Source organism: Salvelinus alpinus, chromosome 34, assembly GCF_045679555.1.
Source record: "Salvelinus alpinus chromosome 34, SLU_Salpinus.1, whole genome shotgun sequence".
Classification (NCBI taxonomy): Eukaryota; Metazoa; Chordata; class Actinopteri; order Salmoniformes; family Salmonidae; genus Salvelinus; species Salvelinus alpinus.
In genome coordinates, this window is record NC_092119.1 from 21,884,573 (window position 1) to 21,906,985 (window position 22,413).

General features: G+C 41.4%; 2 protein-coding genes across 2 annotated transcripts in view; both read left to right on the forward strand.

Moving 5' to 3' along the window:
- The first annotated feature begins 535 nt into the window (after positions 1 to 535).
- Positions 536 to 5,019, forward strand: brms1la (BRMS1 like transcriptional repressor a). Its single transcript, XM_071382560.1, has 11 exons — positions 536 to 931; positions 1,012 to 1,161; positions 1,275 to 1,365; positions 1,492 to 1,619; positions 1,824 to 1,903; positions 2,045 to 2,141; positions 2,361 to 2,450; positions 2,602 to 2,666; positions 2,881 to 2,920; positions 3,178 to 3,307; positions 3,420 to 5,019. Exons 2-11 carry the CDS (start codon positions 1,026 to 1,028, stop codon positions 3,535 to 3,537), a joined length of 975 nt encoding a protein of 324 aa, XP_071238661.1. The 5' UTR covers positions 536 to 931; positions 1,012 to 1,025; the 3' UTR covers positions 3,538 to 5,019.
- A 160-nt stretch (positions 5,020 to 5,179) lies between these two features.
- The window catches only part of LOC139563761 (tetratricopeptide repeat protein 7B-like), a 128,500-nt gene continuing 111,266 nt past the window's right edge, over positions 5,180 to 22,413 (forward strand). Inside the window, 3 exon segments of the mRNA XM_071382679.1 lie at positions 5,180 to 5,369; positions 6,676 to 6,830; positions 7,176 to 7,344. Coding sequence (XP_071238780.1) covers positions 5,285 to 5,369; positions 6,676 to 6,830; positions 7,176 to 7,344 — 409 coding nt within the window. The 5' untranslated portion in view covers positions 5,180 to 5,284.

Here is a 22,413-nt window from a genome sequence, read left to right on the forward strand (position 1 = left end):
CTATGCCTGTCTTCCTTCCTCCAAATGCACTGATTTGATTGGAACTGGACAGGTAACAGCAAAATACCTGAAGCCAGACACCACATTGCTTACCCCAGTTTTGTCATGTCAGTTGAGATCTAGATCTGAAAGCGAAGTGAAAATACCGACAGTATTTACTGAAATATCTAGTTACAGTAGTACTGTAACTACATATTGACTTACATAAGGGTTCACGCATGCTTTAATTATCAGCATATTAACTTTTAAAAAATCGAGACAGTTACAGTACTACTGTAACTACATATTGACTTACATAAGGTTTAACGCATGCTTTAATTATCAGCATATTAATTGAAAATTCGAGACAATGTTCTCATTCTCAATTTATCTTGATTTGATTTGTATGGTCTAACGAGATGGTGCGCTGCTTTGTCAAACCCTGGGGAATGTAGTTTAAGTTCTAACCCTTTTGTACAATTACTACACGGTGAAATTGTTGTGAAACAACTACAATTCCCTGGCATCGAAATGTACGTCAATTACGCGCCATTGAACCGCTGCGATTTATCGTTTGTTTTTAGCTTGGACGCCTGCTTGCTGGCTAGCTAGCTAACGTTAGCTAGCTTTCCATCAATGCTTACCGCTTATTCAATCGGACATACAACGAGATTATTTATCTTTCTGTTTTTTAATTTTACTATTGCTAAAAAAAATTATACGAATCTTACCGACATATTCATGTCATCCGATGAACTGTGTAGTTTTCGAAAGATTGCTTCACTTGCTAGCTAGCAAGCGAGCTATCTTAATTTCCGGTGTTTTTTGTTGTTGTTTTATTCGCTAACTAACGTTAACTTTACAACGATTTTGGAAGCTATTTCTAAAGTAGATATATATCTATTTTTTTTGTTGGAGGTACAAAATACAATTACTCTGTTAGTAGTTGAAGGTAAGTTCAAGCTTTGAACTAGCATTATGACTAGTTAATTTATTTGGCATTGTGATACAAGCATTCTGATTAAAATCCAGGTAAGGAAGTCAACATGCCGGTACATTCTCGAGAAAATAAAGAAAGTAACCACGAGGAGATGGAAGTCGACTATCCCGAACAAGATGGGAGCAGTTCAGACGAGGATGACACTGAGAGCTCGTCCGTGTCAGAGGATGGGGACAGCTCGGGTAAGAATTGTTTTACCAACCCAGTTTGTTTGTAAACTACAAGTGATTTGCTACACATGTTACATGAATGTGCCTGTTTCATTGGTATTTTGGGCATCATGCATGTATTGTAGAGATGGATGATGAGGACTGTGAAAGGAGAAGGGTGGCGTGCCTTGATGAAATGACAAATCTGGAGAAACAATTTGGAGACCTGAAAGACCAGTAAGTCTCTGACTGCATTTACTGATTGGATTTACATTATACATATGTCTCAATTCCATCACAGTGTGTCAAACAGATGAATGTATCTAAGGTTAACCAATTGTAGCCAATGCTGTTTTTGTTCAGGTTGTACAAGGAGAGGTTGAGTCAGGTGGATGCCAAACTCCAGGAGGTGATTGCAGGCAAGGCTTCGGAGTACCTGGACCCCCTGGCAAGTCTGCAGGAGAACATGCAGATCAGAACAAAGGTTGCTGGTAAGTCTGTCGCAAGCTAATCTTTGGATTACATTATTTATGTAGCTTTAAACTGATTTCACAAATTGCTGCGGCACTGAACACCAGATTAATAAATTAAGGTTTCCTAATTGTCATCCAGAAGTTGACAAAGTAAATCTGATGAAGAAAATTGAATGAACAGTATGCTGGCATGTCTCACTGTCAAATTGTTTTCCTTCTCAGGGATCTACCGGGAGCTCTGTATCGAGTCTGTAAAAAACAAGTACGACTGTGAAATCCAAGCAGCTTTCCAGCACTGGGAGGTGAGCATTGTTGTTGGGAAGTCCACATATCATAGCTCTACCCATGTCCGTCTTCAAACCTCTGATGACGAATTAATTTATTTGTATAGTGTCTTAATTGATTATCATTTGTAACCATTGATTCCTATTTGTTTGTCTTAGAGTGAGAAGTTGCTATTGTTTGATACAGTGCAGAGTGAACTTGTGGAAAAGATCAGGCGACTGGAGGAGGACAGGCACAGTATAGACATAACCTCAGGTATCGTCAAGTCATTGCGCGAGCCACTAACGTAGCATGCATAACCCAGCTCTCATATGGCTAGTTCCCCAGACAGTTGCAAGCCTAGTCCTGGACTTAAAAGCTATTTTAATGGAGCATGCTTTTTAGTCCAGGACTAGGCTCAGTCTGTGTCCAGGAAACTGTCCGATAGTGGCATGTCTTAATATTCCCTTTCCTCATTGACCCTTCTTTTCTCAGAGCTCTGGAAAGATGAGCTGCACTCAAGGAAGAACAAGAGGAAAGATCCATTTAGTCCAGACAAAAAGAAGAAGCCAGTTGTTGTGTCAGATATCCTCTTTCATCATCTGAGTCTCAACAGAAATGAGTCTTAAATACATATATATATTTTTTATTACAATCTTGGTCTGTGTTATGTGTCTACTTGTCCCACACACTCACACTTGCCTTTTATATACCAGTATTTCTTTAACATCCGTACGACCATATATTGTCTACATGCTACAAGACTTGGATATACTGGAGGATTGGACAGCAATCAGAAAGGTACCTTGCCTCGTAGATGCATAGTATGGTCCTCTAGCTCAGTTGGTAGAGCCAGGATAGTGGGTTCGATTCCTGACACCACCCATACATGCATGTGTGACTGTAAGTCGATTTGGATAAAAGCTTCTGCTAAATGTAATTTATTATTATATTGGTATGTTTTGGATTTATATGATGATTATGATCATATTCTAACAATTTTAATATCTTAAAGGCTGTGGCTACTTTGGGACCTCACAGAGGTAACACTGATGGTAAGACTCAACTTCCATTTTGAATTAACGAATTGTGCTGTAAATTGTTTCCTCACTCTATTCTGTTATTGTGAGATCCTGTCCCTCATCTCTTTTTGGTTTTCTGGACCAAACTATGAATGAACACCATGCATAATAAACACAATTTAATGTCAGCAAGTTGAAATTATACTTTATAAGAAGTTACTATACCAACTTGGAGTGTGTGCTTTTGTGACTAAATCTTTTTTTTGTTTCCACCAAACATTAAATTCCAGTCTCCACCAATAAGAATGAAAAGTATCAGCATAACGCTCGATCAGAAGAGGGAAAGTTGAGTTATGACGGAGAATGGTACTGCCGTGGACAGACGATATGCATCGACAAGAAAGATGAATTTCCCACAAGGTGAGGATACTGGCATCCTTGGGGAAATACATTTTTTTGGAAGCAAAGTATTTTATGTCCTTTTTCTAACAATTTCAATGTTTAATCTTCTCTTGCCCCCCTCTGTCCAAAGAGCCATAATTACCACAATCAACCACGATGAGGTTTGGTTCAAACGACTAGACGGCAGTAAATCCAAGCTGTACATCTCTCAGCTCCAGAAAGGCAAATACACTATCAAACACTCCTAATTATCAGGTCAACTTGCACCACTCCCTCTCCAAAGCTCAGGAGTTATTCAAAGATCCCCATGGTGCCATCTTCTGCCTATTTCAAGTTTTCTAATGAATTCTGAATTAAATACTTAAAATACAATTTATATGAAATACAATTTTTTGTTAATTTCATGAGATGGGTGTGGGTCCTCTTAATAGTATTGTGTGTGACTGTAGGTGTGAATATGACCATGTTCCAATGGCATTTATATTGGGCAAGACAGACGGATATGGAGAACATGAGTTTCCAGACTCTTTTTCTACAGGTTTGCCTTAACAATAGCTCAAAGCATTCAGATGAGAAAATGTACAGTATAATGGACTAGCACTGCAAGATCTATAGAAAGTTACATGGGACATCAGTATAGATCAGTATATTAGCCTCTCATGTACATTGACAAGTATCCATTATCTCTTGCCATACCCATCTCTGCCAGTTGTACTTTTTGTAATTTATGATCAATTCTTTGTTAGTGGTACGGTACTGGTGATGACTGTCTGTTTAACTTTAACACTTATGTCTTACATCTTCCAATGCAGTATTCATTTGTTTCTTGCTGTCTGTCTTAATGACATTCCTACATAGGGTTTTAAAATTCTAGTAATGTTCCCAAAATTCCCAGGTTTTCCAGATAACCCGGTTGAAAGTGTCCCAGAATCAGAAGCGAATAAGCAGGAAATCCGCCGTAGATTTCTGGAAAACCGGTGAATTTTGGGAAAGTTACCAGAGCTCTGCAACCCTACCTGTACCTCACTTTGAGATGCTGTGGGTTTGCTAGAAAGGAACCACTGTCTTAATGTACAGAATAAAATGGGCCTGCATGTTTTATATAAATAAAGGGGAAAATCTGTCTATAAAATTTCTGTATTTTTTAGAGCCAATACATTTTCTGAGAAGATCCAGTGAAATGCACATTACTTTTCTACACTTAGCTTTTCCATAATCTCATGTCATGTGTGCTTGAGGTCAGCATCTATGTCCATATTTCTACAACAGAGTAAAAAACATATCTTAAGCTGTTTTACTTGGGATAAAGATATGCCCCTAAATCACAGAACAGTTTGTAGATTCCTGTCTTGTTTCATGTATAAAAGTTGCTGCAATACCATAATTTGCCACAGCCAATTTCTCCTACCTAAACAGCCAAGTGTTTTATGAAAGCTTTTTTTTTACTTGCCCAACACTACTGCCAAGACTAAGATCAATATTTGAAATGTGTATTGAACTGTACTAATGTGAATGTTGGTGTGAAAATAATATGAACTGTTTTGTTAAAAAAATAACAAATGACTTGTATGTTGTATGCAAGGTTGCAGCAAGGAGTAGTCTGTTCTTGCCTTTTGGGAGAGTATCAATATGAATGTGGTGTTAAGTATTTAGATTTCATCATGACTGCCTGTATGTTCATAAACATGAGAACATTTGACTAAACAAAAAGTAAACATAGTGAAACAATACATAGCTATGTGATTATGTCCTTGCATGCAGTTTGGGAAATGGCAATAAAACATTAATTAATAGTTTCACATCTGACAGATGTGAGAGTGTCAGCTACCAGTGGGTATCGCTGTTTCCCTTCCGATGAACTTTTCCAACCCGTGTCGCAGCTGACGCTTCGTGGCTGTTGTGTTTTGGTCTCTACTAGTGTGAACTGAAAATGACAGCGAGAAAGTCTGGGTCACGACTCGAGACAGAGATAGAACGAAGCCGTTCGGAAGGGCAATGGGACAAGATACCGGCGCGCTATCGACTGTGTCGCAAAAGCATGCTCGTGCAGCACAGTCGATTTCCGCGCTTATAAACCCAGGTACGTTACACTATATCCACTGTGCATACTTGTTGAAAGTTCTCACTCATTAAATAGTTCTAAATTATTTTACTGAGCTAGCTATCTTACCACTTGCATAGGTAGACTTCATATAAATAGTTTAAGAATATTTAGTCCTGTATATCAATGGCCTAATCATACACAGTGGAGCGGCTTACAGAAATCAACATAAACAAAATTGAAATCTGTGCGCAATAGAAAGCTTCAAGGAGGGGGAAATTGTGTTCTTGACAGATTTCAGTTCTATTGATGTCTGTAAACGGGAAGTCGCCTTGCTGGAATGATGATGTAATTTAACTGCACCTTTAATGCCGCGTTCAAAATAATTGGGAACTTGGAACTCTCCGCATCTTTCTAGAGTTCCGGTCACTGACGTGATGATTTGACAACGTTTTCTCCGTGTTCCCAGTTGTTTTGAACGCGGCATAAATGTATTTTGGCATGCAACCATGTTTTGTTGACATAAACTGACATGCCTTCTTATGTCAGTCAGACCAGAGCATAGGCGGGTAGTTAACAAACGGTTAACAAACTGGATTAGCCTACAAATTGCTTTAAAATCCAACATAGCATGAAGGATTTTTTTAAATCGACATGAATTAGATTGAGCAATAAAAGCGCCACTTTTATTCCATAGGCTGGGATCCGCACTATGCAGCTGTTGCAAGAGCACATTTTTCACTGGCAGTCCACTGGTTTAAAAAACAATGATCGATAGGCATCCTCTAAGCGTTTATTTAAGTTTGATAATATTTGGATGCCAACAGCAGTCACACCATTGGAAGATATAGCTTGGACTGTAGCCTACAAAAGCCTATTCCTGCTCTTTTCCCGTGATCCATCAAACACATTTGATGTGTCATAGTGGTCTCTGACTCGTGGTTAGACTCGCTCAGGTGGAACAAACTTTAACTTTTTTTCAATGCTGATTTGAATGTAATTGAGAACAGAGAAGTGTCAGTCTATGGAAGGGGGTGAGAACCATGAGCCTGTATTGAAGTCAATGTAGCCAGAGGAGGATGGAAACTAGCTGTCCTCCTTCTACAGTGGCGCTACCGTACAGAGTGCTGCTGAGGCTACTGTAGACCTTCATTGCAAAACAGTGTGTTTTAATAAATTATTTGGTGATGTGAATATATTTAGTATAGTTTTATCTAAAAAGTGGAACTTTTTTAATGTTTCACTATTTTTATTTTTATGAAATTCACTGAGGTAGGTCCTCCCCTTCCTCCTCTGAGGAGCCTCCACTGCTGGAGGTATAGACTAAACTCTGTTTGTGTTTCAGATGACCTGGGGGATCTGCTGCAGGGGGAAGCCAAGCTCCAGCAGTACCTCAAGGAGAACCCCATCAAGCAGGGGGCCAGCCCAAGGGGCCCAAGACCCCAGCTTGTAGAGGTCCGCAAGCACCTGACCGCTGCCCTGGACCGAGGGAACCTCAAGGTAGATGTTAATGATATAACACCTATAGCCATTACTATTTGTCATATGTCCAGTCTCCAGTCTAGTTTAGTCTTGTAAGTGTTATAACAGTGTAGTCCAGTCTTATAACAGTATTATAATACTGCAAAAGGGTAATACTGGTTTAATCAGGATCTGGCTGTACACTCACTGCTTTCCCAAATTGAGAGAATCCCCTTTGAATTGTATAACCTCATATTACTGCCTCACTCCCTCATGCTGCTTGTATGCACCCTTTTTATCTGAAATATGAACATATCTTTTTGTGTTCAGGAGAAAACATATGGCTACACAGTAACTGTCTCTTCTCTTTCCTTTTGTGCCTAGCCGGACTACATTCAAGAGACTAGTATGTTGATGGCCAAGCTGTCCTATGTGGAGGGAGACTATAGTGAGGCCTTCAACCAGTATGGCAAAGTGACCCTGGACGAGCTGGCGCTGGTGGGAGCCCCCGTCTACCGTCTCTCCATGATTGCCGAAGCATACGCTACCAAAGGTAGCTTGGCTTCCCCCTGCAGCAGATCCCCCAGGTCATCTGAAACACAAAGGTTGCTGCAAATGAGAACGTGTTCTCAGTCAACTTACCTGGTAAAATAACGGATAAATAAAAATAAAAAGGTAAGAGCTTTGGGTACCATAATGCCCTCACATTACACCAGTCAGGGTTTTTCCTGGCTCAAAAAGGGGCTTAGGTGGTGGCAGTGGCCACGAAAAAATCCTGTGCTGGAAAAACCTGCCAGTATTTCCCAATTCGAAATCTATGCAACAAAATTGTCCAGGTGAACAGATCTATGGTAGGGGAAACACTGCATAACCCTACCGTCTATTCTACTACTAAATTTCAGCTTCAATCTCAACTCTGCTTCAGTACTCGACACATTCATTCTAGTAATTTGGTGAATTTGTCTATTCTAAAGGACATTGAGCCTAATCTATGGTGCTGAAGCCCTCTGTTCTTCCACTGCCTCAGTCATGTATTGAGAAAGTGCTGAGGTTGAGGCTGGGGTGAATGTATTACCTAACTCTGCTGGTCGGGTCAGTCCGAGTCTTAACCTGGTGCCCGCCCTGCCGGTGCACCCCTGAACTCTGTCACTGTATGCTTGCCAGGGGGACGATTAGCCTAGCTGATGAGAACACAATGTGACCTACCTCATTACGCAGTTCCTGTTTGTGGAGGCTTGCTTAGGCTTTCCCCTCAGAATTCTGCACTAATACAGGGGGATGTTTGATTGACCTGCTGTAAAATGGAGATGGTTTTGATGGATAATTAGTGGCGTTTTAAATGTCCTATAATAGAGTCAGTTGCTGTATCTAAATCTAGTGTGTATATTAAAATGGACATGACATGGAGGAAAAATACGTTGTCTTTGAAAAGAGGAAATTGACACAGCAGCACCAGTCCTCTGTTTGAGCTAGTATCCCCTGCAATGTGTTGTTGGGCCATATGGTGGCAGTAGAGGTTCACTGTTCACTATGCTTATGTTTGATCATGCAGAGAGGAGTCCACACACACACACACACACACACACACACACACACACACACACACACACACACACACACACACACACACACACACACACACACACACACACACACACTCTCTCTCTCTCTCTCTCTCTCTCTCTCTCTCTCTCTCTCTCTCTCTCTCTCTCTCTCTCTCTCTCTCTCTATCTATCTATCTATCTATCTATCTATCTATCTATCTATCTATCTATCTATCTATCTATCTATCTATCTATCTATTCTATTCAATTCAATTCAATTCAATTCAATTCAAGGGGCTTTATTGGCATGGGAAACATGTGTTAACATTGCCAAAGCAAGTGAGGTAGATAATATCTATCTATCTATCTATCTATCTATCTATCTATCTATCTATCTATCTATCTATCTATCTATCTATCTATCTATCTATCTATCTATCTATCTATCAATTCAATTTCAATTCAAGGGGCTTTATTGGCATGGGAAACATGTGTTAACATTGCCAAAGCAAGTGAGGTAGGTAATATACAAAAGTCAAATAAACAATAAAAATGAACAGTAAACATTACACATACAGAAGTTTCAAAACAATAAAGACATTACAAATGTCATATTATATATATGCAGTGTTGTAACAATGTACAAATGGTTAAAGCACACAAGTTAAAATAAATAAACATAAATATGGGTTGTATTTACAGTGGTGTTTGTTCTTCACTGGTTGCCCTTTTCTTGTGGCAACAGGTCACAAATCTTGCTGCTGTGATGGCACACTGTGGAATTTCACCCAGTAGATATGGGAGTTTATCAAAATTGGATTTGTTTTCGAATTCTTTGTGGATCTGTGTAATCTGAGGGAAATATGTCTCTCTAATATGGTCATACATTGGGCAGGAGGTTAGGAAGTGCAGCTCAGTTTCCACCTCATTTTGTGGGCAGTGTGCACATAGCCTGTCTTCTCTTGAGAGCCATGTCTGCCTACGGCGGCCTTTCTCAATAGCAAGGCTATGCTCACTGAGTCTGTACATAGTCAAAGCTTTCCTTAAGTTTGGGTCAGTCACAGTGGTCAGGTATTCTGCCACTGTGTACTCTCTGTTTAGGGCCAAATAGCATTCTAGTTTGCTCTGTTTTTTTGTTAATTCTTTCCAATGTGTCAAGTAATTATCTTTTTGTTTTCTCATGATTTGGTTGGGTCTAATTGTGCTGTTGTCCTGGGGCTCTGTGGGGTGTGTTTGTGTTTGTGAACAGAGCCCTAGGACCAGCTTGCTTAGGGGACTCTTCTCCAGGTTCATCTCTCTGTAGGTGATGGCTTTGTTATGGAAGGTTTGGGAATCGCTTCCTTTTAGGTGGTTGTAGAATTTAACGGCTCTTTTCTGGATTTTGATAATTAGTGGGTATCGGCCTAATTCTGCTCTGCATGCATTATTTGGTGTTCTACGTTGTACACGGAGGATATTTTTGCAGAATTCTGCATGCAGAGTCTCAATTTGGTGTTTGTCCCATTTTGTGAAATCTTGGTTGGTGAGCGGACCCCAGACCTCACAACCATAAAGGGCAATGGGCTCTATGACTGATTCAAGTATTTTTAGCCAGATCCTAATTGGTATGTTGAAATTTATGTTCCTTTTGATGGCATAGAAGGCCCTTCTTGCCTTGTCTCTCAGATCGTTCACAGCTTTGTGGAAGTTACCTGTGGTGCTGATGTTTAGGCCGAGGTATGTATAGTTTTTTGTGTGCTCTAGGGCAACGGTGTCTAGATGGAATTTGTGGTCCTGGTGACTGGACCTTTTTTGGAACACCATTATTTTGGTCTTACTGAGATTTACTGTCAGGGCCCAGGTCTGACAGAATCTGTGCAGAAGATCTAGGTGCTGCTGTAGGCCCTCCTTGGTTGGTGACAGAAGCACCAGATCATCAGCAAACAGTAGACATTTGACTTCGGATTCTAGTAGGGTGAGACCGGGTGCTGCAGACTGTTCTAGTGCCCGCGCCAATTCGTTGATATATATGTTGAAGAGGGTGGGGCTTAAGCTGCATCCCTGTCTCACCCCACGACCCTGTGTGAAGAAATGTGTGTGTTTTTTGCCAATTTTAACCGCACACTTGTTGTTTGTGTACATGGATTTTATAATGTCGTATGTTTTACCCCCAACACCACTTTCCATCAATTTGTATAGCAGACCCTCATGCCAAATTGAGTCGAAGGCTTTTTTGAAATCAACAAAGCATGAGAAGACTTTGCCTTTGTTTTGGTTTGTTTGGTTGTCAATTAGGGTGTGTAGGGTGAATACATGGTCTGTTGTACGGTAATTTGGTAAAAAGCCAATTTGACATTTGCTCAGTACATTGTTTTCATTGAGGAAATGTACGAGTCTGCTGTTAATGATAATGCAGAGTATTTTCCCAAGGTTACTGTTGACGCATATTCCACGGTAGTTATTGGGGTCAAATTTGTCTCCACTTTTGTGGATTGGGGTGATCAGTCCTTGGTTCCAAATATTGGGGAAGATGCCAGAGCTAAGGACGATGTTAAAGAGTTTTAGTATAGCCAATTGGAATTTGTTGTCTGTATATTTGATCATTTCATTAAGGATACCATCAACACCACAGGTCTTTTTGGGTTTGAGGGTTTTTATTTTGTCCTGTAACTCATTCAAGGTAATTGGAGAATCCAATGGGTTCTGGTAGTCTTTAATAGTTGATTCTAGGATTTGTATTTGATCATGTATATGTTTTTGTTCTTTATTCTTTGTTATAGAGCCAAAAAGATTGGAGAAGTGGTTTACCCATACATCTCCATTTTGGATAGATAATTCTTCGTGTTGTTGTTTGTTTAGTGTTTTCCAATTTTCCCAGAATTGGTTAGAGTCTATGGAGTCTTCAATTACATTGAGCTGATTTCTGACGTGCTGTTCCTTCTTTTTCCGTAGTGTATTTCTGTATTGTTTTAGTGATTCGCCATAGTGAAGGCGTAGACTCAGGTTTTCCGGGTCTCTATGTTTTTGGTTGGACAGGTTCCTCAATTTATTTCTTAGATTTTTGCATTCTTTATCAAACCATTTGTCATTGTTGTTCATTTTCTTCGGTTTTCTATTTGAGATTTTTAGATTTGATAGGGAAGCTGAGAGGTCAAATATACTGTTAAGATTTTCTACTGCCAAGTTTACACCTTCACTATTGCAGTGGAACATTTTACCCAGGAAGTTGTCTAAAAGGGATTGAATTTGCTGTTGCCTAATTGTTTTTTGGTAGGTTTCCAAACTGCATTCCTTCCATCTATAGCATTTCTTAATGTTACTCAGTTCCTTTGGCTTTGATGCCTCATGATTGAGTATTGCTCTGTTCAAGTAGACTGTGATTTTGCTGTGGTCTGATAGGGGTGTCAGTGGGCTGACTGTGAACGCTCTGAGAGACTCTGGGTTGAGGTCAGTGATAAAGTAGTCTACAGTGCTACTGCCAAGAGATGAGCTATAGGTGAACCTACCATAGGAGTCCCCTCGAAGCCTACCATTGACTATGTACATACCCAGCGTGCGACAGAGCTGCAGGAGTTGTGACCCGTTTTTGTTGGTTATGTTGTCATAGTTGTGCCTAGGGGGGCATATGGGGGAGGGAATGCTGTCACCTGCAGGCAGGTGTTTGTCCCCCTGTGTGCTGAGGGTGTCAGGTTCTTGTCCAGTTCTGGCATTTAGGTCGCCACAGACTAATACATGTCCCTGGGCCTGGAAATTATTGATTTCCCCCTCCAGGATGGAGAAGCTGTCTTTATTAAAGTATGGGGATTCTAGTGGGGGGATATAGGTAGCACACAGGAGGACATTTTTCTCTGTTAAGATAATTTCCTTTTGAATTTCTAGCCAAATGTAAAATGTTCCTGTTTTGATTAATTTAATGGAGTGAGTTAGGTCTGCTCTATACCAAATTAGCATTCCCCCTGAGTCCCTTCCCTGTTTCACACCTGGTAGTTTGGTGGATGGGACTACCAGCTCTCTGTAACCTAGAGGGCAACCAGTGGGTCCGTCTCCGCTATACCATGTTTCTTGCAGGATGACAATGTCTGCATTACCGATTTCTTTGGTGAAGTCCGTGTTCCTGCTCTTTAGGCCAAAGGCAGATGACCTCAGGCCTTGGATATTCCAGGATGATATAGTGAAGGCTTTTTGTTCCATAAAGTGTCCAATGTTGTTGGCCGTGTGGTTTGGCCTCAGGCCAGTAAGTGTGAGCAGAGCCTGCTGAGCATCTGGTACATGCCGTTGGCTTGGGCGAGTGTAAGAGTGGGGGTTGGGCCTGTTTGCCCGCTCACTACCTGGGCGTATGTGTGACTTCCATGTTGATGCTCTCTTTGCGGGGGTGGGGTGCATGGGGTGGGCAGGAGTGGCATAGGTCTGATCTGAGGGGGCCTAAATGGGGTGTGGGCATGGTTGATGTGGGGGGGTGTTGATTGGTTGGGGTGGGGGTGTGGATGTGTCTGGGGGTGCTGTGGTCTGGATGTAAGTCCTCTTGGCGTGGGTCCTCTATGTTATCTATCTATCTATCTATCTATCTATCTATCTATCTATCTATTCAATTCAATTCAATTCAAGGGGCTTTATTGGCATGGGAAACATGTGTTAACATTGCCAAAGCAAGTGAGGTAGGTAATATACAAAAGTCAAATAAACAATAAAAATGAACAGTAAACATTACACATACAGAAGTTTCAAAACAATAAAGACATTACAAATGTCATATTATATATATGCAGTGTTGTAACAATGTACAAATGGTTAAAGCACACAAGTTAAAATAAATAAACATAAATATGGGTTGTATTTACAGTGGTGTTTGTTCTTCACTGGTTGCCCTTTTCTTGTGGCAACAGGTCACAAATCTTGCTGCTGTGATGGCACACTGTGGAATTTCACCCAGTAGATATGGGAGTTTATCAAAATTGGATTTGTTTTCGAATTCTTTGTGGATCTGTGTAATCTGAGGGAAATATGTCTCTCTAATATGGTCATACATTGGGCAGGAGGTTAGGAAGTGCAGCTCAGTTTCCACCTCATTTTGTGAGCAGTGTGCACATAGCCTGTCTTCTCTTGAGAGCCATGTCTGCCTACGGCGGCCTTTCTCAATAGCAAGGCTATGCTCACTGAGTCTGTACATAGTCAACGCTTTCCTTAAGTTTGGGTCAGTCACAGTGGTCAGGTATTCTGCCACTGTGTACTCTCTGTTTAGGGCCAAATAGCATTCTAGTTTGCTCTGTTTTTTTGTTAATTCTTTCCAATGTGTCAAGTAATTATCTTTTTGTTTTCTCATGATTTGGTTGGGTCTAATTGTGCTGTTGTCCTGGGGCTCTGTGGGGTGTGTTTGTGTTTGTGAACAGAGCCCTAGGACCAGCTTGCTTAGGGGACTCTTCTCCAGGTTCATCTCTCTGTAGGTGATGGCTTTGTTATGGAAGGTTTGGGAATCGCTTCCTTTTAGGTGGTTGTAGAATTTAACGGCTCTTTTCTGGATTTTGATAATTAGTGGGTATCGGCCTAATTCTGCTCTGCATGCATTATTTGGTGTTCTACGTTGTACACGGAGGATATTTTTGCAGAATTCTGCATGCAGAGTCTCAATTTGGTGTTTGTCCCATTTTGTGAAATCTTGGTTGGTGAGCGGACCCCAGACCTCACAACCATAAAGGGCAATGGGCTCTATGACTGATTCAAGTATTTTTAGCCAGATCCTAATTGGTATGTTGAAATTTATGTTCCTTTTGATGGCATAGAAGGCCCTTCTTGCCTTGTCTCTCAGATCGTTCACAGCTTTGTGGAAGTTACCTGTGGTGCTGATGTTTAGGCCGAGGTATGTATAGTTTTTTGTGTGCTCTAGGGCAACGGTGTCTAGATGGAATTTGTGGTCCTGGTGACTGGACCTTTTTTGGAACACCATTATTTTGGTCTTACTGAGATTTACTGTCAGGGCCCAGGTCTGACAGAATCTGTGCAGAAGATCTAGGTGCTGCTGTAGGCCCTCCTTGGTTGGTGACAGAAGCACCAGATCATCAGCAAACAGTAGACATTTGACTTCGGATTCTAGTAGGGTGAGACCGGGTGCTGCAGACTGTTCTAGTGCCCGCGCCAATTCGTTGATATATATGTTGAAGAGGGTGGGGCTTAAGCTGCATCCCTGTCTCATCCCACGACCCTGTGTGAAGAAATGTGTGTGTTTTTTGCCAATTTTAACCGCACACTTGTTGTTTGTGTACATGGATTTTATAATGTCGTATGTTTTACCCCCAACACCACTTTCCATCAATTTGTATAGCAGACCCTCATGCCAAATTGAGTCGAAGGCTTTTTTGAAATCAACAAAGCATGAGAAGACTTTGCCTTTGTTTTGGTTTGTTTGGTTGTCAATTAGGGTGTGTAAGGTGAATACATGGTCTGTTGTACGGTAATTTGGTAAAAAGCCAATTTGACATTTGCTCAGTACATTGTTTTCATTGAGGAAATGTACGAGTCTGCTGTTAATGATAATGCAGAGTATTTTCCCAAGGTTACTGTTGACGCATATTCCACGGTAGTTATTGGGGTCAAATTTGTCTCCACTTTTGTGGATTGGGGTGATCAGTCCTTGGTTCCAAATATTGGGGAAGATGCCAGAGCTAAGGACGATGTTAAAGAGTTTTAGTATAGCCAATTGGAATTTGTTGTCTGTATATTTGATCATTTCATTAAGGATACCATCAACACCACAGGCCTTTTTGGGTTTGAGGGTTTTTATTTTGTCCTGTAACTCATTCAAGGTAATTGGAGAATCCAATGGGTTCTGGTAGTCTTTAATAGTTGATTCTAGGATTTGTATTTGATCATGTATATGTTTTTGTTCTTTATTCTTTGTTATAGAGCCAAAAAGATTGGAGAAGTGGTTTACCCATACATCTCCATTTTGGATAGATAATTCTTCGTGTTGTTGTTTGTTTAGTGTTTTCCAATTTTCCCAGAATTGGTTAGAGTCTATGGAGTCTTCAATTACATTGAGCTGATTTCTGACGTGCTGTTCCTTCTTTTTCCGTAGTGTATTTCTGTATTGTTTTAGTGATTCACCATAGTGAAGGCGTAGACTCAGGTTTTCCGGGTCTCTATGTTTTTGGTTGGACAGGTTCCTCAATTTATTTCTTAGATTTTTGCATTCTTTATCAAACCATTTGTCATTGTTGTTCATTTTCTTCGGTTTTCTATTTGAGATTTTTAGATTTGATAGGGAAGCTGAGAGGTCAAATATACTGTTAAGATTTTCTACTGCCAAGTTTACACCTTCACTATTGCAGTGGAACATTTTACCCAGGAAGTTGTCTAAAAGGGATTGAATTTGCTGTTGCCTAATTGTTTTTTGGTAGGTTTCCAAACTGCATTCCTTCCATCTATAGCATTTCTTAATGTTACTCAGTTCCTTTGGCTTTGATGCCTCATGATTGAGTATTGCTCTGTTCAAGTAGACTGTGATTTTGCTGTGGTCTGATAGGGGTGTCAGTGGGCTGACTGTGAACGCTCTGAGAGACTCTGGGTTGAGGTCAGTGATAAAGTAGTCTACAGTGCTACTGCCAAGAGATGAGCTATAGGTGAACCTACCATAGGAGTCCCCTCGAAGCCTACCATTGACTATGTACATACCCAGCGTGCGACAGAGCTGCAGGAGTTGTGACCCGTTTTTGTTGGTTATGTTGTCATAGTTGTGCCTAGGGGGGCATATGGGGGAGGGAATGCTGTCACCTGCAGGCAGGTGTTTGTCCCCCTGTGTGCTGAGGGTGTCAGGTTCTTGTCCAGTTCTGGCATTTAGGTCGCCACAGACTAATACATGTCCCTGGGCCTGGAAATTATTGATTTCCCCCTCCAGGATGGAGAAGCTGTCTTTATTAAAGTATGGGGATTCTAGTGGGGGGATATAGGTAGCACACAGGAGGACATTTTTCTCTGTTAAGATAATTTCCTTTTGAATTTCTAGCCAAATGTAAAATGTTCCTGTTTTGATTAATTTAATGGAGTGAGTTAGGTCTGCTCTATACCAAATTAGCATTCCCCCTGAGTCCCTTCCCTGTTTCACACCTGGTAGTTTGGTGGATGGGACTACCAGCTCTCTGTAACCTAGAGGGCAACCAGTGGGTCCGTCTCCGCTATACCATGTTTCTTGCAGGATGACAATGTCTGCATTACCGATTTCTTTGGTGAAGTCCGTGTTCCTGCTCTTTAGGCCAAAGGCAGATGACCTCAGGCCTTGGATATTCCAGGATGATATAGTGAAGGCTTTTTGTTCCATAAAGTGTCCAATGTTGTTGGCCGTGTGGTTTGGCCTCAGGCCAGTAAGTGTGAGCAGAGCCTGCTGAGCATCTGGTACATGCCGTTGGCTTGGGCGAGTGTAAGAGTGGGGGTTGGGCCTGTTTGCCCGCTCACTACCTGGGCGTATGTGTGACTTCCATGTTGATGCTCTCTTTGCGGGGGTGGGGTGCATGGGGTGGGCAGGAGTGGCATAGGTCTGATCTGAGGGGGCCTAAATGGGGTGTGGGCATGGTTGATGTGGGGGGGTGTTGATTGGTTGGGGTGGGGGTGTGGATGTGTCTGGGGGTGCTGTGGTCTGGATGTAAGTCCTCTTGGCGTGGGTCCTCTATGTTATCTATCTATCTATCTATCTATCTATCTATCTATCTATCTATCTATCTATCTATCTATCTATCTATCTATCTATCTATCTATTCAATTCAATTCAATTCAAGGGGCTTTATTGGCATGGGAAACATGTGTTAACATTGCCAAAGCAAGTGAGGTAGGTAATATACAAAAGTCAAATAAACAATAAAAATGAACAGTAAACATTACACATACAGAAGTTTCAAAACAATAAAGACATTACAAATGTCATATTATATATATGCAGTGTTGTAACAATGTACAAATGGTTAAAGCACACAAGTTAAAATAAATAAACATAAATATGGGTTGTATTTACAGTGGTGTTTGTTCTTCACTGGTTGCCCTTTTCTTGTGGCAACAGGTCACAAATCTTGCTGCTGTGATGGCACACTGTGGAATTTCACCCAGTAGATATGGGAGTTTATCAAAATTGGATTTGTTTTCGAATTCTTTGTGGATCTGTGTAATCTGAGGGAAATATGTCTCTCTAATATGGTCATACATTGGGCAGGAGGTTAGGAAGTGCAGCTCAGTTTCCACCTCATTTTGTGGGCAGTGTGCACATAGCCTGTCTTCTCTTGAGAGCCATGTCTGCCTACGGCGGCCTTTCTCAATAGCAAGGCTATGCTCACTGAGTCTGTACATAGTCAACGCTTTCCTTAAGTTTGGGTCAGTCACAGTGGTCAGGTATTCTGCCACTGTGTACTCTCTGTTTAGGGCCAAATAGCATTCTAGTTTGCTCTGTTTTTTTGTTAATTCTTTCCAATGTGTCAAGTAATTATCTTTTTGTTTTCTCATGATTTGGTTGGGTCTAATTGTGCTGTTGTCCTGGGGCTCTGTGGGGTGTGTTTGTGTTTGTGAACAGAGCCCTAGGACCAGCTTGCTTAGGGGACTCTTCTCCAGGTTCATCTCTCTGTAGGTGATGGCTTTGTTATGGAAGGTTTGGGAATCGCTTCCTTTTAGGTGGTTGTAGAATTTAACGGCTCTTTTCTGGATTTTGATAATTAGTGGGTATCGGCCTAATTCTGCTCTGCATGCATTATTTGGTGTTCTACGTTGTACACGGAGGATATTTTTGCAGAATTCTGCATGCAGAGTCTCAATTTGGTGTTTGTCCCATTTTGTGAAATCTTGGTTGGTGAGCGGACCCCAGACCTCACAACCATAAAGGGCAATGGGCTCTATGACTGATTCAAGTATTTTTAGCCAGATCCTAATTGGTATGTTGAAATTTATGTTCCTTTTGATGGCATAGAAGGCCCTTCTTGCCTTGTCTCTCAGATCGTTCACAGCTTTGTGGAAGTTACCTGTGGTGCTGATGTTTAGGCCGAGGTATGTATAGTTTTTTGTGTGCTCTAGGGCAACGGTGTCTAGATGGAATTTGTGGTCCTGGTGACTGGACCTTTTTTGGAACACCATTATTTTGGTCTTACTGAGATTTACTGTCAGGGCCCAGGTCTGACAGAATCTGTGCAGAAGATCTAGGTGCTGCTGTAGGCCCTCCTTGGTTGGTGACAGAAGCACCAGATCATCAGCAAACAGTAGACATTTGACTTCGGATTCTAGTAGGGTGAGACCGGGTGCTGCAGACTGTTCTAGTGCCCGCGCCAATTCGTTGATATATATGTTGAAGAGGGTGGGGCTTAAGCTGCATCCCTGTCTCACCCCACGACCCTGTGTGAAGAAATGTGTGTGTTTTTTGCCAATTTTAACCGCACACTTGTTGTTTGTGTACATGGATTTTATAATGTCGTATGTTTTACCCCCAACACCACTTTCCATCAATTTGTATAGCAGACCCTCATGCCAAATTGAGTCGAAGGCTTTTTTGAAATCAACAAAGCATGAGAAGACTTTGCCTTTGTTTTGGTTTGTTTGGTTGTCAATTAGGGTGTGTAAGGTGAATACATGGTCTGTTGTACGGTAATTTGGTAAAAAGCCAATTTGACATTTGCTCAGTACATTGTTTTCATTGAGGAAATGTACGAGTCTGCTGTTAATGATAATGCAGAGTATTTTCCCAAGGTTACTGTTGACGCATATTCCACGGTAGTTATTGGGGTCAAATTTGTCTCCACTTTTGTGGATTGGGGTGATCAGTCCTTGGTTCCAAATATTGGGGAAGATGCCAGAGCTAAGGACGATGTTAAAGAGTTTTAGTATAGCCAATTGGAATTTGTTGTCTGTATATTTGATCATTTCATTAAGGATACCATCAACACCACAGGCCTTTTTGGGTTTGAGGGTTTTTATTTTGTCCTGTAACTCATTCAAGGTAATTGGAGAATCCAATGGGTTCTGGTAGTCTTTAATAGTTGATTCTAGGATTTGTATTTGATCATGTATATGTTTTTGTTCTTTATTCTTTGTTATAGAGCCAAAAAGATTGGAGAAGTGGTTTACCCATACATCTCCATTTTGGATAGATAATTCTTCGTGTTGTTGTTTGTTTAGTGTTTTCCAATTTTCCCAGAATTGGTTAGAGTCTATGGAGTCTTCAATTACATTGAGCTGATTTCTGACGTGCTGTTCCTTCTTTTTCCGTAGTGTATTTCTGTATTGTTTTAGTGATTCACCATAGTGAAGGCGTAGACTCAGGTTTTCCGGGTCTCTATGTTTTTGGTTGGACAGGTTCCTCAATTTATTTCTTAGATTTTTGCATTCTTTATCAAACCATTTGTCATTGTTGTTCATTTTCTTCGGTTTTCTATTTGAGATTTTTAGATTTGATAGGGAAGCTGAGAGGTCAAATATACTGTTAAGATTTTCTACTGCCAAGTTTACACCTTCACTATTGCAGTGGAACATTTTACCCAGGAAGTTGTCTAAAAGGGATTGAATTTGCTGTTGCCTAATTGTTTTTTGGTAGGTTTCCAAACTGCATTCCTTCCATCTATAGCATTTCTTAATGTTACTCAGTTCCTTTGGCTTTGATGCCTCATGATTGAGTATTGCTCTGTTCAAGTAGACTGTGATTTTGCTGTGGTCTGATAGGGGTGTCAGTGGGCTGACTGTGAACGCTCTGAGAGACTCTGGGTTGAGGTCAGTGATAAAGTAGTCTACAGTGCTACTGCCAAGAGATGAGCTATAGGTGAACCTACCATAGGAGTCCCCTCGAAGCCTACCATTGACTATGTACATACCCAGCGTGCGACAGAGCTGCAGGAGTTGTGACCCGTTTTTGTTGGTTATGTTGTCATAGTTGTGCCTAGGGGGGCATATGGGGGAGGGAATGCTGTCACCTGCAGGCAGGTGTTTGTCCCCCTGTGTGCTGAGGGTGTCAGGTTCTTGTCCAGTTCTGGCATTTAGGTCGCCACAGACTAATACATGTCCCTGGGCCTGGAAATTATTGATTTCCCCCTCCAGGATGGAGAAGCTGTCTTTATTAAAGTATGGGGATTCTAGTGGGGGGATATAGGTAGCACACAGGAGGACATTTTTCTCTGTTAAGATAATTTCCTTTTGAATTTCTAGCCAAATGTAAAATGTTCCTGTTTTGATTAATTTAATGGAGTGAGTTAGGTCTGCTCTATACCAAATTAGCATTCCCCCTGAGTCCCTTCCCTGTTTCACACCTGGTAGTTTGGTGGATGGGACTACCAGCTCTCTGTAACCTAGAGGGCAACCAGTGGGTCCGTCTCCGCTATACCATGTTTCTTGCAGGATGACAATGTCTGCATTACCGATTTCTTTGGTGAAGTCCGTGTTCCTGCTCTTTAGGCCAAAGGCAGATGACCTCAGGCCTTGGATATTCCAGGATGATATAGTGAAGGCTTTTTGTTCCATAAAGTGTCCAATGTTGTTGGCCGTGTGGTTTGGCCTCAGGCCAGTAAGTGTGAGCAGAGCCTGCTGAGCATCTGGTACATGCCGTTGGCTTGGGCGAGTGTAAGAGTGGGGGTTGGGCCTGTTTGCCCGCTCACTACCTGGGCGTATGTGTGACTTCCATGTTGATGCTCTCTTTGCGGGGGTGGGGTGCATGGGGTGGGCAGGAGTGGCATAGGTCTGATCTGAGGGGGCCTAAATGGGGTGTGGGCATGGTTGATGTGGGGGGGTGTTGATTGGTTGGGGTGGGGGTGTGGATGTGTCTGGGGGTGCTGTGGTCTGGATGTAAGTCCTCTTGGCGTGGGTCCTCTATGTGTAGGTCCACGGGGGGGTCCTGCAGGTCTTGGAGGGTGTCTCGCTGGTCTGGGTTATCTATCTATCTATCTATCTATCTATCTATCTATCTATCTATCTATCTATCTATCTATCTATCTATCTAATTCAATTTCAATTCAAGGGGCTTTATTGGCATGGGAAACATGTGTTAACATTGCCAAAGCAAGTGAGGTAGGTAATATACAAAAGTCAAATAAACAATAAAAATGAACAGTAAACATTACACATACAGAAGTTTCAAAACAATAAAGACATTACAAATGTCATATTATATATATGCAGTGTTGTAACAATGTACAAATGGTTAAAGCACACAAGTTAAAATAAATAAACATAAATATGGGTTGTATTTACAGTGGTGTTTGTTCTTCACTGGTTGCCCTTTTCTTGTGGCAACAGGTCACAAATCTTGCTGCTGTGATGGCACACTGTGGAATTTCACCCAGTAGATATGGGAGTTTATCAAAATTGGATTTGTTTTCGAATTCTTTGTGGATCTGTGTAATCTGAGGGAAATATGTCTCTCTAATATGGTCATACATTGGGCAGGAGGTTAGGAAGTGCAGCTCAGTTTCCACCTCATTTTGTGGGCAGTGTGCACATAGCCTGTCTTCTCTTGAGAGCCATGTCTGCCTACGGCGGCCTTTCTCAATAGCAAGGCTATGCTCACTGAGTCTGTACATAGTCAAAGCTTTCCTTAAGTTTGGGTCAGTCACAGTGGTCAGGTATTCTGCCACTGTGTACTCTCTGTTTAGGGCCAAATAGCATTCTAGTTTGCTCTGTTTTTTTGTTAATTCTTTCCAATGTGTCAAGTAATTATCTTTTTGTTTTCTCATGATTTGGTTGGGTCTAATTGTGCTGTTGTCCTGGGGCTCTGTGGGGTGTGTTTGTGTTTGTGAACAGAGCCCTAGGACCAGCTTGCTTAGGGGACTCTTCTCCAGGTTCATCTCTCTGTAGGTGATGGCTTTGTTATGGAAGGTTTGGGAATCGCTTCCTTTTAGGTGGTTGTAGAATTTAACGGCTCTTTTCTGGATTTTGATAATTAGTGGGTATCGGCCTAATTCTGCTCTGCATGCATTATTTGGTGTTCTACGTTGTACACGGAGGATATTTTTGCAGAATTCTGCATGCAGAGTCTCAATTTGGTGTTTGTCCCATTTTGTGAAATCTTGGTTGGTGAGCGGACCCCAGACCTCACAACCATAAAGGGCAATGGGCTCTATGACTGATTCAAGTATTTTTAGCCAGATCCTAATTGGTAT

Bases quoted from the DNA above. Each gene is read 5' to 3' on its own strand.
- brms1la (XM_071382560.1), top strand. From the start codon at position 1,026: ATGCCGGTACATTCTCGAGAAAATAAAGAAAGTAACCACGAGGAGATG. The intron at 1,904-2,044 runs GTGAGCATTGTT...TGTTTGTCTTAG, and splicing joins CAGCTTTCCAGCACTGGGAG to AGTGAGAAGTTGCTATTGTT. The intron at 3,308-3,419 runs GTGAGGATACTG...CTCTGTCCAAAG, and splicing joins AAAGATGAATTTCCCACAAG to AGCCATAATTACCACAATCA.